At 41.6% G+C, this 24649-nt stretch overlaps 2 protein-coding genes and 2 long non-coding RNA genes across 8 annotated transcripts; 1 reads left to right on the forward strand and 3 right to left on the reverse strand.

Moving 5' to 3' along the window:
* The first annotated feature begins 2533 nt into the window (after nucleotides 1-2533).
* Nucleotides 2534-3596, forward strand: LOC4342677 (uncharacterized). Its single transcript, XM_026027029.2, has 2 exons — nucleotides 2534-2767; nucleotides 2949-3596. The coding sequence occupies exons 1-2, from the start codon at nucleotides 2560-2562 to the stop codon at nucleotides 3068-3070; spliced, it is 330 nt and encodes a 109-aa protein (XP_025882814.2). The 5' UTR covers nucleotides 2534-2559; the 3' UTR covers nucleotides 3071-3596.
* A 703-nt stretch (nucleotides 3597-4299) lies between these two features.
* On the reverse strand, nucleotides 4300-14166 carry LOC4342678 (uncharacterized). Of its 5 annotated transcripts, none has more exons than XR_010742563.1 (10): nucleotides 13926-14166; nucleotides 12815-12909; nucleotides 12639-12706; nucleotides 12470-12513; nucleotides 12025-12102; nucleotides 11051-11204; nucleotides 10792-10962; nucleotides 10292-10360; nucleotides 9421-10185; nucleotides 4300-4987 (listed from the first exon to the last, which is right to left on the reverse strand). XR_010742563.1 is itself a non-coding variant. In XM_015792217.3 (10 exons), the coding sequence occupies exons 1-10, from the start codon at nucleotides 14078-14080 to the stop codon at nucleotides 4501-4503; spliced, it is 939 nt and encodes a 312-aa protein (XP_015647703.1). In that variant the 5' UTR covers nucleotides 14081-14166; the 3' UTR covers nucleotides 4300-4500. The 5 variants fall into 5 exon arrangements, 4 of the variants coding, with proteins under 4 accessions (XP_015647703.1, XP_015647704.1, XP_066168565.1 ...); XM_015792217.3 differs by having other exon boundaries at nucleotides 4300-4529; nucleotides 10110-10185; XM_015792218.3 differs by having other exon boundaries at nucleotides 4300-4529; nucleotides 10106-10185.
* Nucleotides 14167-21788: 7622 nt separating this feature from the next.
* Nucleotides 21789-22950, reverse strand: LOC136357495 (uncharacterized). The gene is made up of 4 exons (XR_010742813.1): nucleotides 22683-22950; nucleotides 22508-22606; nucleotides 22063-22436; nucleotides 21789-21975 (listed from the first exon to the last, which is right to left on the reverse strand). It is a non-coding gene; the product is annotated as an uncharacterized lncRNA (long non-coding RNA).
* Nucleotides 22951-23094: 144 nt separating this feature from the next.
* LOC112939705 (uncharacterized) lies at nucleotides 23095-24400 on the reverse strand. The gene is made up of 3 exons (XR_010742845.1): nucleotides 24323-24400; nucleotides 23377-24231; nucleotides 23095-23291 (listed from the first exon to the last, which is right to left on the reverse strand). It is a non-coding gene; the product is annotated as an uncharacterized lncRNA (long non-coding RNA).
* Nucleotides 24401-24649: the final 249 nt, after the last annotated feature.

Raw genomic sequence — 24649 nt, forward strand, 5'->3', positions numbered from 1 at the left:
AACTACCCTAGTCCTCTCCATGGGCCGGCTCCCGCCTTGCCCACCCCTTAACGAAGGGGGCGTGTGGTGGCTTCGTGGTTGAGCGTTGGAGTTGGGCTCGCCTCAACGGGAAGTAGGAAACCGGCGAGTTTCTGAACCTCGGTGAAAAATCTCTTGTCTCCTTGTCTCATTTACTTGGTGCATTTACATTTCTAGAGACATACTAGAGATCATTTCACCATAGGATTCCTAAACTAGACTTAGGAAATGTGATTTACTTTCCTAGTGATATACTTGAGCCACTTTCACCCTAGGATTGCAAAACATAACTTAGTTGCTTAGTTAGTCTTGTCCCTCACCAAGCCTAGCAACTTAGGTTAGTTTTGATTAGGTGTCATTTAATTTTAAATCGGCTATTCACCCCCCTCTAGTCGACATCTCGATCCTACAGGCGCCGCCGCGCGCGGAAGGTGAGAGGCCTCGCAGGGACGCCGGGATGCCGCCGCCTCCCCTCCTGCTAGATCCGGCGGAGGAGAGGGCGCCGCCCCTACCTGCTGCCTTCATCTCCCGCCGGAAGGGAAGAGGGCGAGATAGAGCAGCACCGTCGGTGGGGTTGGGAGAGGAGGAGCGGCAGAGGGGAGAGGCGCTGCGCGGTGGGGTTGGAAGAGGAGTGGCGGAGGGGGAGAGGCGCCGCCGCCACCGTTGAGAGAGAGAAAGGGGGGAAAGGAAATGTTTTTAGGGTTAGGGTTGGGCTGTTGAACTTTTATATAGATCGGGATCAATCAGGACCGTCCATCAGATCGTACAGCTACAACTTCTCTCGCGTCGGGCCAAACACCATTCCCAGGCCGCCCACACGAAATAAGTTCACTTTAGATCCCTTAAGTTGTCCCCGATTCTGTTCCCAGGCCGCCCACACTATTGGGCCGCCTCATGAACTGCACACACCTCCGTATGGAATATGTTCACTTTAGATCGTTGAACTTTTTTTATTTCATTCATTTTTATCTAGAGAAATGAATATTGCTTTTATCTTATCACAGCTGATTCTGAAAAAACAAACAAATAAAATGGCATTGCATTAACCACATAAATATTAAATTTCATTATTATTATTATTATTATTATTATTATTATTATTATTATTATTATTATTATTATTATTATTATTATTATTATTATTACGATTCCTTTATCATTTTTGCCAACAGTATGCATGATTAAAATTACCATCACCAGTTGAAACGCACGGGCATTATTGCTAGTAATTAGAAAAATATAAAACAAACACACCACCAGCCTGGAAGGCTAGGACGCTTGCTGAGCTAGCAGACCACTAACCAGTTAATAACTTTCAGGATTTTAGTATGAACAGCACGCACTTGACCAATACGTTAACTGTGTTCTAGAAGGCAAAATCCGTAAGTAAAACATATGCGATTACGGTTGCATTTACAATTTAACGTTGGTGCATATACTAGAATAAGTTCTCGAAGATTCATAATACATGACCATTTTTAGAAGAACAAACATACGTCAACAAACAGAAACCCTTTTTGTGTCTGTTTTTTTTGGGGGGGAGGGGGGTGGGGGGGGGGGGTTGCTGTTGAGGGATTTGCTACTTCTCGGTCCTAAAATATAACAACTTTTAACATTGAAATTCTATTCTAAAATATAATTTCTAACGTTTTTAATACCTGTGTATAAGCTTAGAACTTCTTATATTTTAGGACGAATATAGCACTTTATACTCTCTTCAGTTTTATTTTCTGCTAGTATCTTCTTCTAAGTACATGAAATCCATGGTAACATGAATAATGGTCCTTTTAGTCGTATTAACATGCATGCCGTTTTTCTAAAAAAAATATGATCAATTTAAGAAAATCAATTTGTTGTATTTCAATTCACTAGTGAACGTTTATAGCACTATCATGTGCTTTCTTCTTTTGCATCTCAAAGAAGGTCATTCTGTCTTTGTCAAGGGCAAAATATATACACGCATTGATAAGAGCAGCACACCGGCAGAAGAGTAGACATGATTAGAAAAAATGTATATGCTAACAGTCGAGTAGAATATAAATTCGAAAGCTTATTTGGTTACTTGAAATACATGATTGGTTTATTTATCTGTGGTACTAGTACAAACTAAAAACCAAGCCTACACCTAGCTAGTATTTAAAATATTTGATCCAAATCCAATAGGTTCCAAATTCAAAAATAATTGTTTAGTCACTTCTTATCTCTTTTTTTTAATTTTTTTTACCAAGATATAGCACCAAACATAAGAATGGAGACAAATTGAAGGATGGACCAAAGAACCCCACAAATTTGGTGTTGAATTATGATATTTGTAGCCTGCAGAAGATGCACATAAATAAAATCATTTTTGCAAACTAATCATTCCGGTTTTGTACTACCTTGCATTGTTATTCTCTTGGAGGTTAGGTTAAAGTGTGAGAAATAGCCGTTCCAATGGGAGAAAAAATGAGGTAGAAGGAAGACCAAGGAGTGGAAAGGGACAATATACCAGAATAAATTGCTCATGACACCCCTGATTGGGTTGCAAGGAAGCACAACAATATGGTAAAGTGCAATAGACTTCACCTCATCACCAAAAGCAACAGAGCTGATGGTTACCTCCTCTCTAACCCTACTACCCCCCAACCCCCTCTATTTCCTTCCATTTGCACACTATCTCTTCCTCACCATTCCTCAATGGGGTGGCTCCACTCCCTCTTCTCCCCTCTCAGGAGGCTCTGGGTTTGCGCGCATTCGGAGCGCAGGAACCGTAAGTTTCTCTGCCCATGAACCTGCAAATCTATGCAACATTCTTCTTCATGATGGTTTTTCTATGCATTTCAAACTATGCGACATTCTTCTTCATGACGGTTTCTTTCTTCATTTCGAACATGTTATTGTGGAGATGCTGCCTGTTTTCTCTATGAACATATATGTGCATTTCTTGATAGGTAGGGGAATGTATATCTTGTACAAGGATGTTCAGTCCTGCCAGGATGAGGATGTTCATGTCCTGTGGTCGATCCTCATCGACTCGCACCGTCATCCGGCTCTCATGAAGCTGAAGCTCTGAAGTTTGAGGCCATGGCATGAGCAGCAAAACTTCAGAACTACTTTGTGTAGAGACTAAGGGAAGGGTTTTCCTGAGAAGTCATTCTAGGGTGTGGTTTTTGGCTTTGATGATGATGATCCTCATTGGCCATTGTCCTTGCATTCATGCACTCCAAAAAAGAAATGAGAGAAAAAAATATCGAGGTTTGTTTATCTTCTTTCTCGGTGTCCGATTCGCATCCTGTATTAGTGAATGTGAAATTCGGTCGTGTGCATCCTTAGTTGGTGCGGAGGCTAGGAGTTTCGCTTCCATCGTCGAAAAAAAAAGAAAGAAAAACACCCAGTGTGGGTGAAATGTTGTTACCTGTGAGTGTCATGTGTTGAGGTTGATAAAGAGTGTGAGGCTGAGCTCATTTGTACATACATACATACTTGAATACTTGCTCAAATGCCTTACCCTTGATTGTGGTATTGGAGATAGGTTGGTAGAGTGTATCTGTCTCTGCTTTTGGTTATATAATAATTTAATAGCCTGTCAATTTCTTGTTGCTTGATGTGTCCCTTGCTCTCGTTTTCTCCTGCAAGCGTGCCTGCCAAGTGGTCATCCTCATGAAATTGTATATGAGTACAGGACCACTGTGATGATGTGTGTTTTAGGTATATTAATTAACGATTTAGTGAGCATGGAATGATGGGATCCAAATTAAATTTCTTGATCTTGGAAAGATTCTAGAAATGGCTGTGGAGTACATGACAATACGAACTGTATTTGTAAAAAGAAATTATCAAAATATCTTCAGTGAAATATGGCATGCCGACAATAGCATGAGGTGTTGTGATCACCAAGAAGACAAGTATTCGGTATATTGGTTTTTTTTATGTGGAGTTGGTGAGCAAAGATTTGGTATTTTGTTGAGCAGAATATTTATTGCAATGAGATGGGATTTGTGGTCTAGATACTTCATACGTTTGAGTAGGTTTCTGGCACATTTCATAGACGTTTTGAGACTAGTTTCAAATTTTTCAATGATGCTTCAAATTCCAATTTTGACATTCTATGGATTTTGCTTCAGTTCTGAAACGGTAAAAGAGTACATGATTTTTTCAGATTATCTGTTCTTGGTGTTTTCCAGACCGGTTTCCTGAAGATTTCATCATATTGTATAAGTTCCATTGATGTCTTTCAAGTGGATTTCAACAAGATTCAATAAGTTGGGAGAAGTTTGAAAACGTAATTGATATAGCTCTATATGCAACAAGTCTCAGAAAAATATAATACCAAAGAATTATTGTGGAACTGTAGTTATAAATAGTAAGAGCTATGTGATACATATGCTCTGAATAATCACGGAAGTACATAATATGGCAATACATCAGTAACAATCATCTAGAATAACTGAAATTCATGCAACTTTATTTGCAACTTGCAACCATGACACCAACTTTTTCAGTTTAGTGGGCCACAAAAGTATCCTGATCACCTGAAAAATATCACATGAAAGAAAAGTCAGTTGCATACTGAAGTAACATGTCATCTTTTGTTTCCGAATTTATATATGAACTTTACCACACCACCAGCTACAAAACATGGTAATTGTGACGAACAAGAAAAGCAAAGTTGCGATGCTAGGAAACAAGGTAAAATGCTTTTTTTTTCCATCGTGATGATTACACAAACAGGAATGTATGAGAACTAACAATTAACATGGCAAGAATTAACGGACAATATATATAGGTCAATGTATGAGAATATGCCAGGCCAATTACAAAAATGATATAGCGTGGAAGTGGGAAAAATCACTTTGCCTGTGGGGAACAATGCTACTCCCTCCATCCCCAAATATAAGGGATAGAATCATTCAAATTTTATCCCCGAATATAACGGATTTGGAGTAATGCTTGTCCAATTAATCATCCATAGTTCAATTTTTCTTCCCACCTTATGTTGAGTGTAGGCGTGTGTATTTCAGCCCAATAGGGCCCATTCCACCAATGTATATGTATAGTAGATGAGAAAGAAAATGAAGTGAAGCTTCTAGAGGAAAAATCACAAAACTACATGGTATCAGAGCTGGGTCACCGGCGACCTCGCCGACGCGAACCCTAGTCGGCGGCGGCGCTGTGACCAGAGGGGTTCTGCGGCGACGTCGACGGCTGAGGCGGAGCGGCGACGTCGGACAGCGGAGGTGGAGCGGCAGTGTCGACGGCGGAGGCGGCGACGGCTGCTGCAGAGGTTCTCGACGCGAGCAGCGTGAAGGAGGAGCAGGGCGCACGCTCGCTGGTTGAGCTGCGCAAGGATTTGGTGCAGCACAAGCTGTAGGGAGCACAGCGGCTGAGAGACGCGCAGCTATTGGCTGTAGGATCAACAGAGAAGGATTTGGTGCTATTGGCTATTGTTGTCCGTTCCAGTGGTGGTGACTTTGGTGGTGCTGTTGCTGGTGCTGCTGCTACTTGAGAAGGTGAGGATTTGGAGGTGAAGCGGAAGCTTGGTTTGCTGTTGCTGTTGTTCTGATTTGGGGAAGAAACTGAGTACGAGAGCTTGGCTTGCTGCTGCTGTTGTGCTGATTTGGGGGAAACTGAAAAGTAGTGCTGCTGGGAGGAAGTAGTGCTACTGCTGCTGTTCTGTTTTTGGTGAGAAACTGAGGAGTAGTGTTGTTACTCCTATTAATTGATTTGGCTAGTATCCTAGAAGATTTGGTTGATCTGCCATGGGGGAAATTCAAGGAATTGAGCAAATACTTGAGAAATTGGCTGAAGAAGTTGAAGAAATAAGGGGAAGAATTCAGAAAGTGAAGGAGAAAACAACAGTGCTTGGCAACTTTGTTAATCTCGCACATCCTATGCAGGTACCTAACTCAACTTGGATATTAGACCCCGGAGCATCTAGACATGTTACAGGAATGTCGAGTGAGTTTACATCATATACTCCATTTCAGTCATCATTTAAAGAAACAATTCAAACTGCCGACGGAACTTTACGACATGTGAGGGGAGTGGGAACAGTCAAATGTACTCCATCAATTACATTGTCGTCAATTTTATATGCTCCCTCTTTTCCTGTTAACCTAGTATCCGTAAGCTCGTTGGTTGATCATATGGATTGTCGAATTACTATTGACCGAGAGAATTGTCTAATTGAGGAGAGAAGAACTGGAAGAAAGCTTGGAACCGGCGTTAGGCATAATGGGTTGTGGTATCTGGATAGAAGAGGGACGGACAAAGCACTATGTAGTGCTTTGTTAGCTAGCACAAGTGAAGAGGAGGCTAAATTGATTCTAAAACATTGTCAATTGGGACATATGTCCTTTGATACTATGTCTAAGGTATTTCCTGATGAGATGAGTAAGGTGGACAAAAGCAAATTAATGTGTGATGCATGCGAGTATGGAAAACATACACGAACCACATACATAAGCAGAGGACTTCGAAGCATTTTGCCATTTGTGTTGGTTCACTCTGATGTATGGACTTCTCCTATTGCTTCGGTAAGTGGAGCAAAGTACTTTGTCACCTTTATTGATTGCCACTCACGAATGACTTGGATATATCTCATGAGACACAAGAGTGAAGTATTGAAATGTTTCAAGAATTTCTATGCTTGGGTTAGGAATCAATTAAACACTTGTGTTAAAGTTATTAGGAGCGATAATGGGGGAGAATATGTGAATGATGAATTTAGGAGTTTTCTCTCAGCAGAAGGAATAGTACATCAAACTTCTTGTGCTGACACACCTCCACAGAACGGAGTAGCTGAGAGGAAAAATCGACATATTCTGGAGGTAACTCGTTCACTCATGTATACGATGAATGTACCAAAGTTTCTATGGAGTGAGGCAGTCATGACAGCAACATATCTCATCAATCGCATGCCATCACGAATACTTGGGATGAAGACTCCATATGAAATGGTGTTTGGGAAAAATGAATTCATTGTTCCTCCAAAAGTGTTTGGGTGTACTTGTTTTGTCAGAGATCATAGACCATCCGTTGGAAAATTGGATCCTCGAGCCGTCAAGTGTATTTTTATAGGTTACTCTTCTGGGCAAAAGGGATATAAATGTTGGAGTCCATCTGAGCGGCGAACTTTTGTTAGTATGGATGTTACTTTTAGAGAGTCTGTTCCGTTCTATGGAGAAAGAACAGATTTGAGTTCCTTGTTTGTTAATCTTGACAATCCAATTATTGATGAGGATGGACAAGAGGGGGAGAATGGCTCATCAGGTACTGAAGAAGACACACAATCAAGAAGCATGAAATTTGTGGTTGGCTCAATCCCATATCCTGTTAGTGAACCCATTCATGAGAAAAATTGGAGAAGGCCACGTGAAGAAGAAAATCTACAAGTTTATACTAGGAGGAAAACAAGGTCTTTGGAGGCGCAAACAATGGGGCAACATGAGTCTCCTATGGATGGGATGGAGCAGCAACAATCTTCAATTGTTGCTGAAGTAGGTGATAAACCATCTGATCAGTGTGATACTATACAGATTTCATCGGATACGGAAGGAGAGGAGTTTGAAACAGGGGGAGAAGAAACTAATCTTCCTATTGCTATAAGAAAGGGGGTAAGAAGCAATGCAGGTAAACCTCCACAAAGGTATGGTTTTGAAGCTCAAGGTGTGAATGATGATGAGAATAACATAGCCAATTATGTCTCTTATGCTTCTTTGTCATCCACATATAAGGCCTTTGTGACATCACTAAATTCAGTGGAAATTCCAAATGATTGGAGGGAAGCAAAGCAAGACCCAAGGTGGCATCAAGCTATGCTAGAGGAGCTAGAGGCTCTTGAAAAGAACAAAACATGGGACCTTGTACCATTCCCTAAAGGGAAGAAAGTGGTTAACTGTAAATGGGTTTATACAGTAAAGCAAAATCCTGATGGAAATGTGGAAAGATACAAGGCAAGGCTTGTGGCTAAGGGATATAGTCAAACATATGGAATTGATTATGATGAAACTTTTGCACCAGTAGCAAAGATGAGCACGGTAAGAACTCTTATCTCTTGTGCAGCTAATTTTGATTGGCCATTGCATCAGTTAGATGTCAAGAATGCATTCTTACATGGAGATCTTCAAAAGGAGGTGTATATGGAAATTCCACCTGGATTTGCTACCTCACAAACTGAAGGTAAAGTGTTGAGACTGAAAAAATCTTTATATGGCCTTAAACAATCACCAAGAGCATGGTTTGATCGCTTTAGACGTGCAATGTGTGGTATGGGTTATAAACAGTGCAATGGAGACCACACAGTTTTCTATCGCCATAATAGAGGTCTTAAAACTATTCTTGTTGTGTATGTTGATGACATGATTATCACTGGAGATGATTGCTTGGAGATATCTAGGTTGAAACAAAATCTAAGCAAGGAGTTTGAGGTCAAGGATCTGGGCCAATTAAAATATTTTTTGGGTATTGAAATTGCAAGATCTCCTAGAGGAATAGTTCTTTCACAGCGAAAGTATGTATTGGATCTGCTCAGTGATACAGGTATGCTTGGATGTCGGCCAGCTTCTACACCAATTGAACAAAATCATAAGTTATGTGCTGAATCTGGAGATCCAGTTAATAAAGAGAGATATCAAAGACTTGTGGGAAGGTTGATATATTTGTCACACAAGACCTGATATAACTTATGCTGTGAGTGTGGTGAGCCGATACATGCATGATCCTAGAAGTGGTCACATGGATGTTGTGTATAGAATTTTGAGATATTTGAAGGCAAGCCCAGGTAAAGGCATATGGTTCAAGAAGAATGGACACCTAGATGTGGAGGGATATTGTGATGCAGATTGGGGCAGTTGTCTTGATGATAGGAGGTCAACATCAGGCTACTGTGTATTTATTGGTGGCAATCTGGTATCTTGGAGGAGCAAGAAACAATCAGTTGTGTCTCGCTCGACTGCTGAGGCGGAATACAGGTCAATGTCAATGAGCTTGAGTGAATTGTTATGGTTGAAAAATCTTTTGGCTGAATTGAAGCTGTCGACAAGCACTTCCATGAAGTTGTGGTGTGACAACAAATCAGCCATAAATATTGCTAACAATCCAGTCCAGCATGATCGAACGAAGCATGTGGAAATAGATCGCTTCTTTATTAAAGAGAGAATGGATGAGGGAACCTTAAACTTAGGCTTTGTAAACTCTGGTGAACAAGTAGCTGATAGTTTAACGAAGGCATTAGGTGCTAGAGAGTGCACTTCTTCGTGTAGCAAGATGGGCATGATAGATATTTATCGCCCATCTTGAGGGGGAGTGTTGAGTGTAGGCGTGTGTATTTCAGCCCAATAGGGCCCATTCCACCAATGTATATGTATAGTAGATGAGAAAGGAAATGGAGTGAAGCTTCTAGAGGAAAAATCACAAAACTACACCTTACACCCAATAACATTCCCATTCACCACACAATGAGGGACATTATAGTAAGAAAAACTAGAACCCCTTATATTTGGGGCGAAGGGAATATATCCTAATGTTTGAAAAGACCTATGCCTCTGCGTGTAGTGTGTTTTTTTGGTGTAAAAAATGAAAAAAAAACTAGCACAAATCTGTGGCATTTACTTGAAAAGGATATAGGTCCGAGGTGAACCCTCGGACGATGTGGAGTAATGCTAGTCCAATTAATCATCCATAGTTCAATTTTTCTTCCAACCTTACACCCAATAACATTCCCATTCACCACATAATGAGGGACATTATAGTAAGAAAACCTAGAACCCCTTATATTTGGGGCGGAGGGAGTATATCGTAATGTTTGAAAAGACCTATGTCTCTGGGTGTAGTGTGTTTTTTTTGGTGTAAAAAACGGAAAAAAAAAGAGTAGCACAAATCTGTGGCATTTTCTTGAAAAGGATGTAGGTCCGAGGTGAACCCTCGGACTCAAACCTCTTTAATCTAGAAGATGAAAGATCAAAAGTAACCAATGGCAAGAAAAAATAGAATTGACATTTGAAAATGACCTCATAAAGAAGTGCAATAAATAACCACAATTGAAAATAACCTCAAATAAAGAAGTGCAATAAATAGCCACTATAAGGAGGAAGAAGAAAGATCATACAGACGTGACAAGCAAGCTTTGTAGTATGGTATGACATCAGCTTCTGCGCGGGATAGAGCTCCCAAAGGGGTAACAGTAATCTGGAACAAACAATATATACTTATCTGAGGATGAATTCTATCAGAAAATGGAAAGTGTATAGTAGTCAGTTCTTTTTTATGAAGAGAATATTTAGGTCATTCTTACATATCCATCTACAAGGCACTTGTGGTCGATATCATCCCCTTCCTCTTCATCATAACTTCGCCTCACAAGCTGTTCAGAATTTAATCAGAGCTAGTTAACAAAATTTCTCACAAAAAAGAACAAACTTATATTTACTCTAATGTTTTCCAACAATAATCAATAGCTAGCTAGCATAAATATACCATGGGTAACGGTTATCATTCATGTAAGAGTGCTCCCCATTTATGAGTGTGGAATGTGAATTACCTTGTACCTACAGGACTTCTCATTTAAGCTCTTTTTATAAACGGTTTGCTATTACCATTGATATTATATGGAAGAAATGAAGAATAATTACGACTTTAGAAGAATGAGAGTCAATTCCAAAATTCTTTTATAAACAGTTTATGCTACAGATCTTACAGTAAATTTTATTTTGCTAGAAGGCTACCTATCAGATGCAGTTCAAATGTGCTTGAAAGAATAAGAATAAAATGTTTCTTGGAGCAATGTGAAGTTACCACTCTTTTAAACAATAGGTCATTCTCTGATGAAGTATCTACTTCACTGTCCTTTTCACTGTCAACATCCATGTTTGCTGTCTGGTAACTTTCTACCGCAGGCTTCTTATAAACTGTTTGCTCCCAACCAATTCTGGCCATATACCTTCCTTGCTTTGTAATTTTGTATCCCTACAGATAGGCAGCATAAAAGTAATTTACTAACAACATCTGTTTGAGAATGGAGTAATTTACTAAAAAATTACAGCTAGAGATTTACCTTGTGGTGTGCAGCATCAGTTGGTATATCTATATTCAAGAATGATCCTTGAGGATATGTCCCATTCTTTATCTCAGCCATCACATTATTTATCAGAGGCATAACAACCTCTGCAGCTACTTTGAGGTCGTTAACACTGCTCTGACTTGCGACCCTGAGAGTTGCAATTGGGATGTCAAACTGGATACTCTAGTTTTCAGTTTTCACTAACTAGTAGCGTTCATAGACTTGAGCACATGAAAAGTCAAAATAAAAAGGTGAACTTGCAAACATTAAATCATACATACATCAAATTAACTTAATGTTTAACAGCTGAAAGTTGGTAGATTTGTAAAGAACCCAACGGGCTAATGGGATCTCACTGACCTTCAGGGGGAGAGCCCAACATGTAGAATACAGATTAAAGGTTCTACTAATTAGTGCAGTTACTTAAAATTTTCCAATGTGCGAACAGGGAATGTTACAAGAAATAAATCTTGCTTCATGAATGAGAGTCATTGGCAAATTCGTATACTTGGGGTGGAGGCCAAAGAACTTGAACCCATATTAGACTAGTATCTATTAAATCATACCGTTTGCTAAACATCCGTTGGAAAGAAAAACCTCAAAGAATATTATAAACTATCAGCTACTCTGTAGATAACAGTACTCCAATCCATCATCTTCCACATTGCAGTCCACTTTCAATGGTATTTTCTCTTGGAATTAGTTATGCAATGACAGTACGCAGGATGTACTGAAGAATGGATATAACTAACTATAAAAACAAGTCCATAGTTCTGAAAGCTTGACCAACAGATAAACTGTAGAAGCCAATCTATATATACATTCTACATGAAACAGACAACTCATATGACAGTAAAACCTAGTTCTAGTCAGATAACTAGTAGATGCTGAATATGTAAATGTGTTATTTGAACAACAGAGGAGCAAATACAGCGAATAATAGCAAAGAAAAAAAAATCTTTGCATACCAATCATATGACATGGCTAATGAAGGAATCCCGTACAAGAATGCCTCCCTAGCACCGCCAACTGTTCCAGAATAGATACTGCATAATAAAAGCATAAAGTTCTCATGATCCAGTGCAATTACAGTACTAATTCCTTGATAGTTTAGAGGACACCTCAAACAATGGCTTCAGTCAGAAGTCAGAAAATATTTGTTGATTTTTATTTTTATTTTTATGATCTGTACAATCCAGACAGTTAATTTTAACACTATACCGCTGGTAAAAAACAGCAAAACTATATCATGGCAGTAATTGTTATTGAAAATATCAGAATGCAATTCCACATGGAAATTATAACAATAATTGCACATGTAAAGTACCAACAGGTATTCAAATAAGCGGATGCGGGAGAAGCAATATGACAATATGTTTGAGATAATGAATATGCATGGATTGATACACTTACACATGGCATCCACAATTGTTGCCAACATTGATTCCACTGACTACCTGCATTATGGATGAAATAAAGTAAAATGAAAACCAAGCGTTACTGGTAAACCTTTTCGTAGTTGAAGATGACATAAAACCATAAAAGGACATCAATTTATCTATGAAGAAATTCCAAAACTTGCCAGATCAGGAACCAAACCATCAAAGAGCTTCCCAGATATGCCTAAAGAAGCACAGTCAGCAGGAGTCCCTATTGTTATTTAAGTGTAGTGTTAGGCATTTGACATGCACTGTCCTTGACATTGAATAGTCTATAAGGAAGTTCATATGTAGATGATATCAGTCAAAAATACAAGACCTGAGGCTGCAAATGCTGTAGCACCATCTATATCAACTCGTTTACAGCGGAGTGCAGGGCGCCATGTGATGGAGTGGCTAACACCTGACCTGTCTCTGCATATTTGAAGCACAAGAATAATGCCATTAGAGGAACACGATCACATGCCGCGAATAAATGCTACTGGAAGCCCTCTGTTTTTTTTTTCATGTCGAGGCATTAAAAGCTCCCATAGTGTGTTAGTTTTCTTCTCAAGAATACCACTATTTTGCAAAGGAAATAACTCAGTGAATGAACCATCCTTTACTTGATTTAGTACACCAATATCATAGATTCGGAAAACACTTGCCCCCACAAAGGCATTTTAATTTACCACAACTTGGCAACCGAATGATGTAATTGGAGCTAAAAATCAGGTAAGAATATTCTTCAACGGAACAGATTCCATGTTCTGAACACAGCATCTTGCAAAACTTGATACCCGTATACTATGATTAAATCTATGCTTTGTTTCCTTGCTTTTGTGATGATCCATCATGTGAAAAGAGAAGTTCAGTTACACTGTTATAGGTTCCATGTTCCCTAAAATCTGCTTCTTTTAGCAAACTACAGCATACCAAAACCACAGAAAAACATCCCCGAATAACAAAAATCTAATCACCACTACTACTTTTCATTATCAAAATCCTCCTGATTCTGAATTAGTTTCTCCATTTCGAAGACCAGCGATCAACACGGAGAACATAAACGAAGTAAACTATATAATCTGTACTTCTGTAGGTAGCAAGAAATTTACAGAGGGGTAAAATTTTTTTATTAAAAAAAAACTCTCCTCATTCATATTTTTCTTTGTAGCTGAGAAAGCCAAAGAGGGAAGCAAAACGAGCATTCCTCATCCGAAATCCTCGCCTTCTCTCCCACATGCTCCTTCCTAGTTCCTAATCCTACCAATTCAACTCCAACTCCCAATTCCCAACCAATCGATCACCATTCACAAACAGCACCGCCGCGCTCCCCCCCCCCCCCTACTACGGAAATCAATCTCAGAGGCAGACGCGAGGGTTTGCTCACTCGCTCTATCGATCACGAGGGGGAAGGGGGTGGAGAGATGGGGAAGCGGAGCAACACTCACGTGTCGGGCGCGCAGACGAGGACGCGGTAGCGGCGGGCGGCGACGAGCTGGCCGACGAGGAAGCGGAGTCCCGGCGCGTCGATGCCGTCGTCGTTCGTCACCAGCACCACCGGCGCCGCCGCCGCAGCCGCCGCCGACGCCGCGGAGGAGTCCATCGAGGAGACTTCGGTTTTCCGTTCTGCGCTCGCGGGTTTCTGCTGTTTCGCTGCTGCACGGTGTTTTCGGTGATTGGTGATTGGTTGGCTCCTTCCGCTTGTTTGGGGGTTTATTTATCAGAAAACCTAGACAACGGTATCCTTATAAGAAGAGACAGTACTGATATCTGATATCTGTTGTGGTACCAGCTGCATGTTACCCGATACCTGTGATACCTGTTACCCGGTACCTGCGATACCTAGGACCTAATACCTGTGATACTCGTGCAAGAAATAGTTAATATGTCTATCCCGTTACAACAGGATCCCGTTTTGTAGCAGACCTATTTATTTATTTATTTATTTATTTATGCTGTTTATTTATTTATTATTTATTTATTTATGCTGTTGCTGGAATTTGATTCCGTTTCCCAGTTTTTTTTTGTTTTTTTGTTTGACGTGTGCCATCTCCATGTTAATTCAAAGAGATGTTTGTTTGTTAATATAAAAAAAGAAGAGATGTTTGTTGACCGTTCGAAATGAAAGAGATATGTTGCAGATATGTTTGTTGAGAGCCATAGTTTTATACGAAGATATAGACACGTTTGGATGTGCTGCACACCCGCACATTTTATATTTGACTAAAATGCAACAAGGATCATTTAACTTGTTGGTGTCACGTAGGTCATTCTATTTTTAAAATATACTAGAAAAAATGCCCGTGTGTTGCATCGAAAAAAAACTAATTGTTTAGTTTCATGACGTCTTACATGCGTAGTATTTTTATATCATGGATCATGATGTTGACCCACATGGCAATCTATCTCCTAGCGCTTGCTTCACTTAATTGCAAATATCTCTTCGAACTAATAAACGGTGTGTTACTGAAGCTGAATATGATTTATCACGTGAGGAGAAACATGATAACAATTCAAATTTGTTAATGATAGCACTAATATGAAGATAACCAAGGACCCACCTAGGCATTGAGAAATACAAGCCACCAGATCTGTATTCCAATTCGATCAGGATTGCATTGTAGCCAATCATAAATCTAATTTGATCATACATATTTAAAAAGTAATGTATGCTATTATATGTATACCTTTAAAAAAATGCATTAGAATTTTCATCAAATTGGAAGAATAGATTCCTTCAACTTGGTCGACCTCTACAAAGGAACAATATAATCAAATGGAAATTTAGCCTAATTTAATTCAGCTTTACCAATTTACACATAGATAGCTAAAAAAGATAATGACTATGGATTTCACCTTGTTGATATTTTACATGATTAGAAATTTGATAAATACTTTAAAATATATTCTAGTTTGGAGATTATTGTTTAATTGGAAGTAAGAATTACTACCTCTAACCTAAAATATAAGCATTTTTAACTATGAATCTGGACATAGGTAAAAATACTTGCATTTTAAGATAGATGTAGTATTAAATAGGATTAATTGCGTCTCATCATTAGCAGGCAGCTACTCATGCGCTCGACGGCTCGAGTCCGTCTAACCACACACTTGAGTTCGCATGTGGTAGTTCCGATCCAAGGGGTGTTGGGAACCTTGATGGTGTGGGTCCCACAGTAGCACAACATATTTGCAATGTTTATGGAAATTCTAGTTCGGAGAAAATAGATAATATAAACTTGATCGATAACGATCCTGGAAGACATGTGCGCACGAGGCCACACAACCAACCCAATGGCCGACACAAGATTTTAATTATGGGTATTCAAGATTTACACCATGACATTTAAAAGATCGATGATAAAATGCTAGGTTTTTTTTAATAAAAAAGATGATAATGTATAGAAAAATATAGTAGAAAATTATATATATGCCGGTTTAACATGAATTTCACCATGACATTTGAAAGATATTCCTTATGTTATCAATTAAAAAAAAATACAAAGTTGGTGATAAAATGTAAAAAAACACAGTAGGAAATTACATATATTACTGGTTTAATATTAATTGCAATCACATGGACGTACTTTTCAAAATGAATTAATAAGAGGAGGTGATAAAAAAACACAATGGGAAATTAAAAATATTGCTGGTTTAATATTAATTTTAAACATATGGATGTACTTTTAAAAAAAATATATAATCAAGCTTAGAAGAGAGAAAAAAATAGGACATACTTTTCAAAAAAAAATTAATAAGAGGAGGCGATAAAGTGTAGAAAAGCACAATAAAAAATTGCATATATTGTTGGTTTAATATGAATTTCAGATATATGGATGTACTTTTTAAAAATATATAATCAGCTTAGGAGAGAAAAAGGAAAAATAGGAGAGGGTAAGCAGCAGAAAACTAAGGGGTGGTGGGAGTCGAACTCCAAACCTACCATTTAGAAGCTTCGTTGGGTAACCAACTAGGAATTATGATGCTTGTGTCATAGGGTGTTGCTAAAATTTAATAATAATAAATATTCTTAGTGAGGCAACATCCGCCATAACAGATCGGACTCGTTAAACGCACGGTCAAAAATGGATCGCTCGCGTGGATAAACCGGGGGACGGACGAAATTTACTACCGGAAACCTTGCGTATTTTTTAATTATTAGGTATATAGATATCAAATCATTAATGTGAGTTAAGTGAGTCATTGCTTATCTAACTATTCACGTACCTTCTAGGATTGAGAAAAAAATATTTTTGGATATGTGCAGAAAACGTCTGTATATTTTTTTCCATTCTCACATCACATTCAGATCTATAATTCCTCCCTTATTTCCTCTTTTTTCTGTGGAATATGTAAATCTTGCTATTCTCATTTGTGTGATGACATTGATTTGATTTGCATTGTGCTTCTTCTGTGTAAATGGGACAAGGCGGATCAAGATTGTCTGCCTTCACGGGGTGACTGCACGCGCGTGCCTTCAGCACTCATCCACCGTCCAAACCATCCGATGCCTCAGGAGGCAGCACGCCATAGCTGACAGAACCAGCCATCGTGAAGCCCACGAAAACCCAGCAAGTAGCAGCGATGAAGTGCCCGCCTGCGCCGGGGAGTGGCCCGGAGCTCAAACGCCGGTATGCGCTGCCGTCAGCCGAGTGACCTGAAGCTTTTCCACCGGCATACGCCACCATTGACCGCTACGAGACCCGGGCTTCACTGCTGTCTCCTCGGATGTACTACTTCCGTCCCAAAATATAGTAATTTTTAGCTATGGATCTAGACACGCGCTAAAAATGCTTACATTTTGGGATGGAGAGAGTACGTCGTGTTCAATCTCCGCCGACCCATCTTCCGTTCAGGACAAGTCTGTAGCGGCAGCGGCGCAGCAGCAGCTGGAGGCAAGCGTGACAAGGTGTTCTCGTTGTGTTTCTGTAGAAAACCAGCTGATTGAATGCGTACATAACGTAATACGTTGCTTGCTGCATAGTCGATCGAATCAGAACGCAAGCTTTGCTTGCTGCTCATTGTAACTGTAATCGTGTTATGCTACTACTTGGTCTTGGTGCATCCATATTTTCCAAGTTTTTTCACAGGCAGCATGCATGTTGAATTGCTTCCAATTGCTGCATATCCAGTCCTAGCAGGAAGATGAACCAGTGGAGTACGTGCACGACGCTCAAGGGGACAACGAGGAAGCTACAGCTCCCGGTGGCTATGGTGGCGGCGCATCCCGGTGAAGAGCTTTGGGTCAGTCCCTGCCGTGAACGGCGACGGCGATAGCGACAATGAACGCATATGTTATCGGAGTCCAGAGGTGTGTCCGCTATCAGTCTATCGCTTGTGAGCGTGGGCTTCCGTGGGATGGCTCGGACGGTGGATGTGTGCTGACTGCACGCTCGTGCAGTCACCCCCGTGCCTGATCCGGACAAGGCAGCTGCGTGGTGATATTTTTAAATGTATTTTTTTTTTGCCGAAAATTGTCTCTGTAGGTGGTCAGCTTTACCTATCTTTAAAAAAATTAATTTTTACAGGTGGATGAATGCTCCCCTGTAAAAATTGTTTTTTTCAGGCCTTTAGTTACAAGCGGAGTGTTTGCCCGTCTTAAAAATGTGTTTTGGCCATCTGCAGAACGTTTTCTCTGGTAGTGTGCAGTGTGTATTCTCCTATGGCTTAGGATGTACACATGGCTAGAATGTATATGTTTATTCACTGTATAACTTTTGCAATTAAATATTTGTACAAGAACACATTTGGTTGATAAGGCTTTATTGAAATTGGTCTCCATGGATCTTCATAATTGCTAAAGTGGCTTCCATGAGAATTTCAGATGGTTCCCAAATTTTCCATATAAGTAGTCCATATGTATAGTTTATATGTCTAAACTTATCCTACTTAATTTTAGTAGGTGGTTTAATTAAACAACAGAAGTTAGATAATTCGTACCAGCTAAATTATAGAAACAATGCCCAACGCCTACTCTTGGAGAAAAATAGAAGGTTCCACAAAAACTTTGGATAGTCAGAGAAGAAAGGTAATCAAGTGGTCATTGAATACTCAGGAGATATCATCATGTCGGATTAGAGCGTTACATTATATGCCTATTGGTGCCATAGGCCTAGAAAAAGTGTAACCCCTCAATAGGTAGAAGGAAGAATATAAACCAACAGTACATATGCTTATATAGTGGTTATAGTGGCAGAATCATGCTAATTATGCTCTCTATGCTCCAATTGCAAAGTGATATTCTCTCCTGACATGGAGCCTTCCGGCCCACAAGAAACTTCCAGGACCGGCCCAAATTGGAGTACTCTCAGACCATGTAATCTGAGAGGAATAAGTTCATTTATCGTACCTCATGTTTGCGCCGAGTTTAATTGATATCTCTAAACCGCAATACCACAAATCTTCACCCCTTATCTTTGCAAAACCGTTCAAAATAGATCCCAAAGCAGTATGGATTGGTGTTTTAGCTGAAGTAGCAGCCAAGTTAGCGAAAAATAAAAATAAACATGTGGGGCCCACATGTAAGTAGGCACTCATCTTCTTCCTCTACTCCCCCTCTCTCATCTTCTCTTCCGGTCTTCACCTCATCTGAGGCCGTGGCAGGAGCTTGCGAGGCTGCTACGGAGCAAGAGGACGAGGGAGCTCGACCTCCATGCCATTGGCCACCGCACTGGTCCTCACCATTTCCACCATCAGCACCTCAGCGTCAAAAGGGAACTAATCGGAGCACACTCGTCATCGGTCGGCGGGGGTGGGTGAAGGATGTGCCGCGGGCAGCGGTACACAAGTGTGTTCACTGGCCACCGCTGCATCGAGCTTCGAGATGAGGTCACTGGGCGGCGCATCCGTGGGGGGAGACGGCATGGCGGCAGTGTAGATTCCCACCAGCGAGCTTCGTCTACCCTCTAGTCGATGGCCCCCGGCGAGCTCTGCCTCTCCTCCTCACCCCTTGTTAGCCCACTCTAGTACTTCCCTCTCCACTCCGCAGCAAAAAAGTGGCCCCAACCATCAGCGCCGAGCATGAGCACGAGACTGAGGCCAAGGTGGTCTCCACAACGGTGAACCTGGTGCACTAGAAGGGCCTTCCACATCTACCGCCACCTCCGTTGCCCCCGCTTTGCCGACCTCTCCATCCAAATGCATACGCTAGTTACTCGCGGCCGCCGCCGTCGCCGCCACCCCGAAGGACGGCTCCTCCACCAACGCGCTCTTTTTCAAGCTTCATGACCACTGCATGAATGCAATGGATCTCCACCGGCTCCTCGTGCTGGCGATGGCCCGCCCCTTGATGCTTCATGATGGCGCCGCCACTGGCAAGAAGTGCAACCTCCTTTGGTCGGCCCCTGGTGCCGCGGCACCTCCGCTTCAACAAGGGGAAACAGGAAAGAGAAAATAGGGGATTTAGAGGCCACTTACAATTGGGGGCTCTTTTTTTACTAACTATGATGCCACGTCAGTTAAAACGACCGTGCATACTACTATGGGATCTGATTTAATTTGTATGGTTTTGCGAAGATAATGGGCGAAGATTTCTAGTATTGCAATTCAAGGATAACAATTAAACTCAGCGGAAAGATGAGGGACGGCAAGTGGACTTATTCCTAAGATGAGATGTATATATGGGTATATGATGGTCCTTTTATAGGCCTCTCATGATCATTTTCCTTACTCATGTGAAACTATTGGGGCTTCCTAGCGCGCGCGTACGCGCCAGCAGCATGTCAGCTGGGCTGTCCTTGCGCTTTTTTTTTCTTTTTTCGTATTTTTTTTCTCCTCCAACGCGTTTTTCTTTTTTCTTTTTTTTTGTTTCTTTCCGATTTTTTTTCAATCTTTCACACACCTCTTTACAAATATAGAGTTGAAAGTTTTAAATTTTGACTTGAAAGTTTTCAAATTTTGTGTTGAAAGTTTTCAAATTTGAGTTGAAGTTTTCAAATTTTGAGTTGAAAGTTTTCAAATCTAGGTAGAAAGTTTTAAAAATTTGACTTCAAAAAATTCAAATTTTGAGTTGAAAGTTTTTAAATTTTGTGCTGAAAGTTTTCAAATTTGAGTTGAAAGTTTTCAAATTTTAAGCTGAAAGTTTTCAAATCTGGGTTGAAACTTTTTAAAATGACTTAAAAATTTTAAATTTTAATTTCAAAGTTTTAAAATTTAAATTGAAAGTTTTAAATATAAGTTAAACGTTTTTAAATTTGAGTAGAAAGTTTTCAAACTTTAACCGAAATAATAATTACGGTCTAACTACTCGGCCTAACTACTCGTAAAAAAATCAGCATGCTAATCCTGATGCTAATCAGGTTTCCCTCGCGCTAATCGCACTACTCCTCTGTGAGCGACATGGACCGCGTGTACACGTGGGCCGGGGTGGGCCGGAGTGCTCGCCCGCAGCGAGTACGCGCGAGTTAGCAAATCCGGAAACTATTGACTGATATAGGTTTTGTTTGTAAACGTCCATGCTTACGAGCATCCGACTGCATCTAAGTAATAGAGAATTAATACAACCACAGAAAAAAAAAAGTGCCTGTAGGAGATGAATTTACTGAAATTTTTACATTTTTATCCTTTTTGAAAACTTATTTTACAAATAGACCCCTGGGAAAACTTAAACCGGAAATGGTCTTTTTTGGGACGCCAGAGTGGCTGGCGCCGTACCCCAACATGGCGGCGCCAGCCACACTGGCGCCGTGCCCGTGCCACCGTGGCAATAGGGCTATCGTGGAGGTGCTGACTAGGCCGAAGGGGGCGCCAGCCAAAGTGGCGCCGCCCCTCATATCACGGCGTCAGCATGGCTGGCGCGCCCCTCCTCTGCGGGCCCCACCAACTTTCTCCCCCCCCCCAAAATTTTCGCCAAGTCTGTTCTGCCTCCAGGCAACGGCTGGCGCCCCCCCCCGACCGCGGCGCCAGGGTGGCTGGCGCCCCCCTCCTCCCCCCATCGAAGCCCTTCTGCCTCCGGGCCTCGGCTGGCGCCGCCCTCATGGACCACGGCGCCAGGGTAGCTGGCGCCGCCCTCCCCCAGCCCGAAACCCTTCTGCCTCGCGGCACTGGCTGGCGCCGCCCTTCCCAACCTCGGCGCCAGGGTGGTTGGCGCCGCCCTCTGCCTCTCTGCAAATTGAAGATCCATATTGCACAAATGTACCAATTCACAGTTTGCAATTCAAATCACAATTCACAAATTCGTACAGACTAAAACAGGTTCCAATTGCACAAATCACAATGCCAAAAGTCCATCACATAGTCCTCACATAGTCCATCACATATTCCACACATCAAACAATGCCAAAAGTCCATCACATATCCCACACATCAAACAATGCAAAAAGTCCATCCTATATTCCACACATGAAACAATGTCAAAAGTCCATCACATAGTCCTCACATAGTCCATCACATTTTATATCACATAGTGCACCACATATGTCATACTACCAACCAATAGATTAACTTCATACAAATTACTTCTTCCGTTGGCGCCGAATTGCTTGCGAGCCCGGAGTGTACCTACATTTGAAAATCCAATGTTTAAAACATTTTAAAAACAAAATAAGGGAAATCAAATAACATTTGAGAATGGTAAGCTCATTTTACCTCTTTTTCGCTGTCCGAGTGGATCGCAAGTTGTATTGCGTGGGTTGCGTCCCCTGAGGCGCGTCGGGAAGCTGTGACATGTCTATCTCCTCGGCGTCTGGTGCGACATAGTCCTCATCCTCCTCGTCCTCATCGTCATCGTCGTCGCTAGGTGGAGCCGGCGCCTTCCCCTTTCCCCTCCCTTGCTTAATGCGTGACGACGACGAGCCACCAACTCCTTCACGCTCTTCTATCCTGATGGAGTGTCGAGCAGTACTTGGACGCGCGGATTGAGGTAGTGGTGGTGGTAGTCTCCCCGGTTGGTACACGTCGTCCAATCCAACCGACCTGCAACCTAATCTTGCTGCAAGTTTTCGGCACCTTTGACGAACTTTCTGCATTTCAAAAAAAAAAGAAGTTTGTTAGGCATAACTCAAGTAAATGCAAAGTGCTAAATAAATTTTACCTCTAAAACATTGCGGAGCGTGTTCTCCGTGTCCTCACCACCCCTCGGAGCTTAGAGGGCATGCCCCATTTCATTCACACTCCTGAGGAGCTCTCTCGACTGAAAGCGTGAAAAGATATATGTTAGGGTCTAGGGTGCAAATGGAAGTAACTTTGACAAATGCAAGAAAACTTACGACTCTGTCTCTAAGTGGGGCGTGCTCCATTTGATATCCAACTCTAGTCCGGACATCATAGGGATTCCGCCCCTCATCGGAGTCGCGGTCATCCTCTATGTCGGCTTCCGTCCAAGTAGGGCGGAGGAACAGTTTATATGTCCTATGCAGCCAACGAAGGTACTCTGAGAAAAGATGATTTTGGTGTATAGTCTCGATGTACCTATCGGTCCTTCCGGCTGTTCTCCATTCATCAATGTATCTATTATGCTCTAGCCTCCAGTCTTTCACCTTCTTTGTTCTCACCCTGTCATACCTAGACAAGTAGAAGGTGATGAAACAGTAGTGAGCATCGACAAGGGTTAAATGGTACAAAATTGAACATTGACAATGAAAGCAAACAAAGATAAGAAATATTTACTTGTGTAATTCAACTCCAGTTGAGATGTCCTCAACCGGCCAATCTTGTTTCTTCCCGAACTGTCACATGACACGGTGCGGAAGGTGGTACTCAACTGCCCAGAAACAAATCAATGGGCACTGGTACATGAAATAGTCAGAGTCTCGATTGCACATCGAGTTCAGGGTCAGGCTTGAAGCCTCATTTGTGTGGTATGGTAACCACTCAATCTGCAAAAGTTGAAGAGATGTCGTTGGTTAGTATCTCAATTAAAGAAGTAAATGTCTAACTAGAAGTGATATTGGAAGTACTTACATGTTGAGGCTGCAAGCAGTCCATCTCATTGACATAATGCTTGTATGCCACATCCCGAGCATGTGCAGTGGCAGTACTCTCAAAAAGGTAGGCCACTGTCTTCTCCATGTCTGGCTCATTGTAGGGCCAAGGAGTGAAGCTATGCCTCCACTTAGGCCTTCCAACCGGTAGTCTTAACCACATCCACATCTGAATCAATAGCACACAACCACTCATGTTGGATGATGGTGCCTGACGACAACAGGCCTCATAGAGCTGTCTATATGTCCACGCTAACACTGCTGACCCCCAACTGAAACGGCCCAGATCACCAAGGTTGGCGACCAAAGGAATCCATATCGCCGAAGCAATGTCACCCCCAGCATCAGGAAACAGAACCCCTCCCAACAAGTGCAAGATGTATGCACGGGCATAACACTCAACACGCCATGGCTCAGCATCGTCGTCAAGATGTGAGAAGTTCTGACTCAGCCAAGACAGGGGTATTCCATTCTACTTCTTCTTCCCCCCTTGCCCCTGCTCAATGTTCAGTGGAATGCCAAACAGCTGCTGCACTTGTGCATGCCATCCAGGAGTCTCTGTCCTGCCCGTCACGGCATGCCCCCGTAATGGGAGGGCCAAGATCATAGCCACATCCTGTAGAGTGATGGTCATCTCACCACTGGGGAGGTGGAAGCTGTGTGTCTCAGGCCTCCATCTGTCCACAAGTGCTGTCAACGTAGGAGCGTTGAACACTGGCATTCCTCTGCTCACGACCAAGGCCACCCCGAGCAACCCGGCAGCCCTTAGGTACGGGATGTACCTATCGTCGAACACTGGGGGGGCATGAGCTCTGACTCGGAGCGGTTGAAGTACCTGCATTAGCAATTGTAAATCAATTAGTTAATATAATGTCAAATACACGCTACCGATACTTATGCACAAGTGAATCAATGCCGATTCATACCCTCCCCGCCTCGATCGCAGCCCCGCGATGACGGGCCTCGTAGTAAGTCGGCGGTTGTCCCTCCTCGGCCATCCTACATGAAAAAGTAATAAATTCACCGTTAGTTACCAATGTGACATATATTAAAAGAAAATGAATGCGAGAACATGAGTAGGAAAACAAAATATTTACCTCCCTAACACTTAAATTTTTTTTGGACTTCTTCTTTTTTGGACGCTTAGGACACTTAGTTTTCTTGTGACCCTCCTGGTGACACAACGAGCATCTATTTTGCACCGGCGCAGCATCAAGTTGAACGCATGAAGGTGGTTTCCTTCCAGAACCACC

Source organism: Oryza sativa, chromosome 7 (assembly GCF_034140825.1).
Source record: "Oryza sativa Japonica Group chromosome 7, ASM3414082v1".
NCBI lineage: Eukaryota > Viridiplantae > Streptophyta > Magnoliopsida > Poales > Poaceae > Oryza > Oryza sativa.

Bases quoted from the DNA above. Each gene is read 5' to 3' on its own strand.
- LOC4342677 (XM_026027029.2), top strand. From the start codon at position 2,560: ATGGTAAAGTGCAATAGACTTCACCTCATCACCAAAAGCAACAGAGCT. The intron at 2,768-2,948 runs GTAAGTTTCTCT...ATTTCTTGATAG, and splicing joins GCATTCGGAGCGCAGGAACC to GTAGGGGAATGTATATCTTG.
- LOC4342678 (XM_015792217.3), bottom strand. From the start codon at position 14,080: ATGGACTCCTCCGCGGCGTCGGCGGCGGCTGCGGCGGCGGCGCCGGTG. The intron at 11,205-12,024 runs GTATGCAAAGAT...TGCAACTCTCAG, and splicing joins TTAGCCATGTCATATGATTG to GGTCGCAAGTCAGAGCAGTG. The intron at 4,530-10,109 runs GTCTGTATGATC...GATATTTTTCAG, and splicing joins CTACAAAGCTTGCTTGTCAC to GTGATCAGGATACTTTTGTG.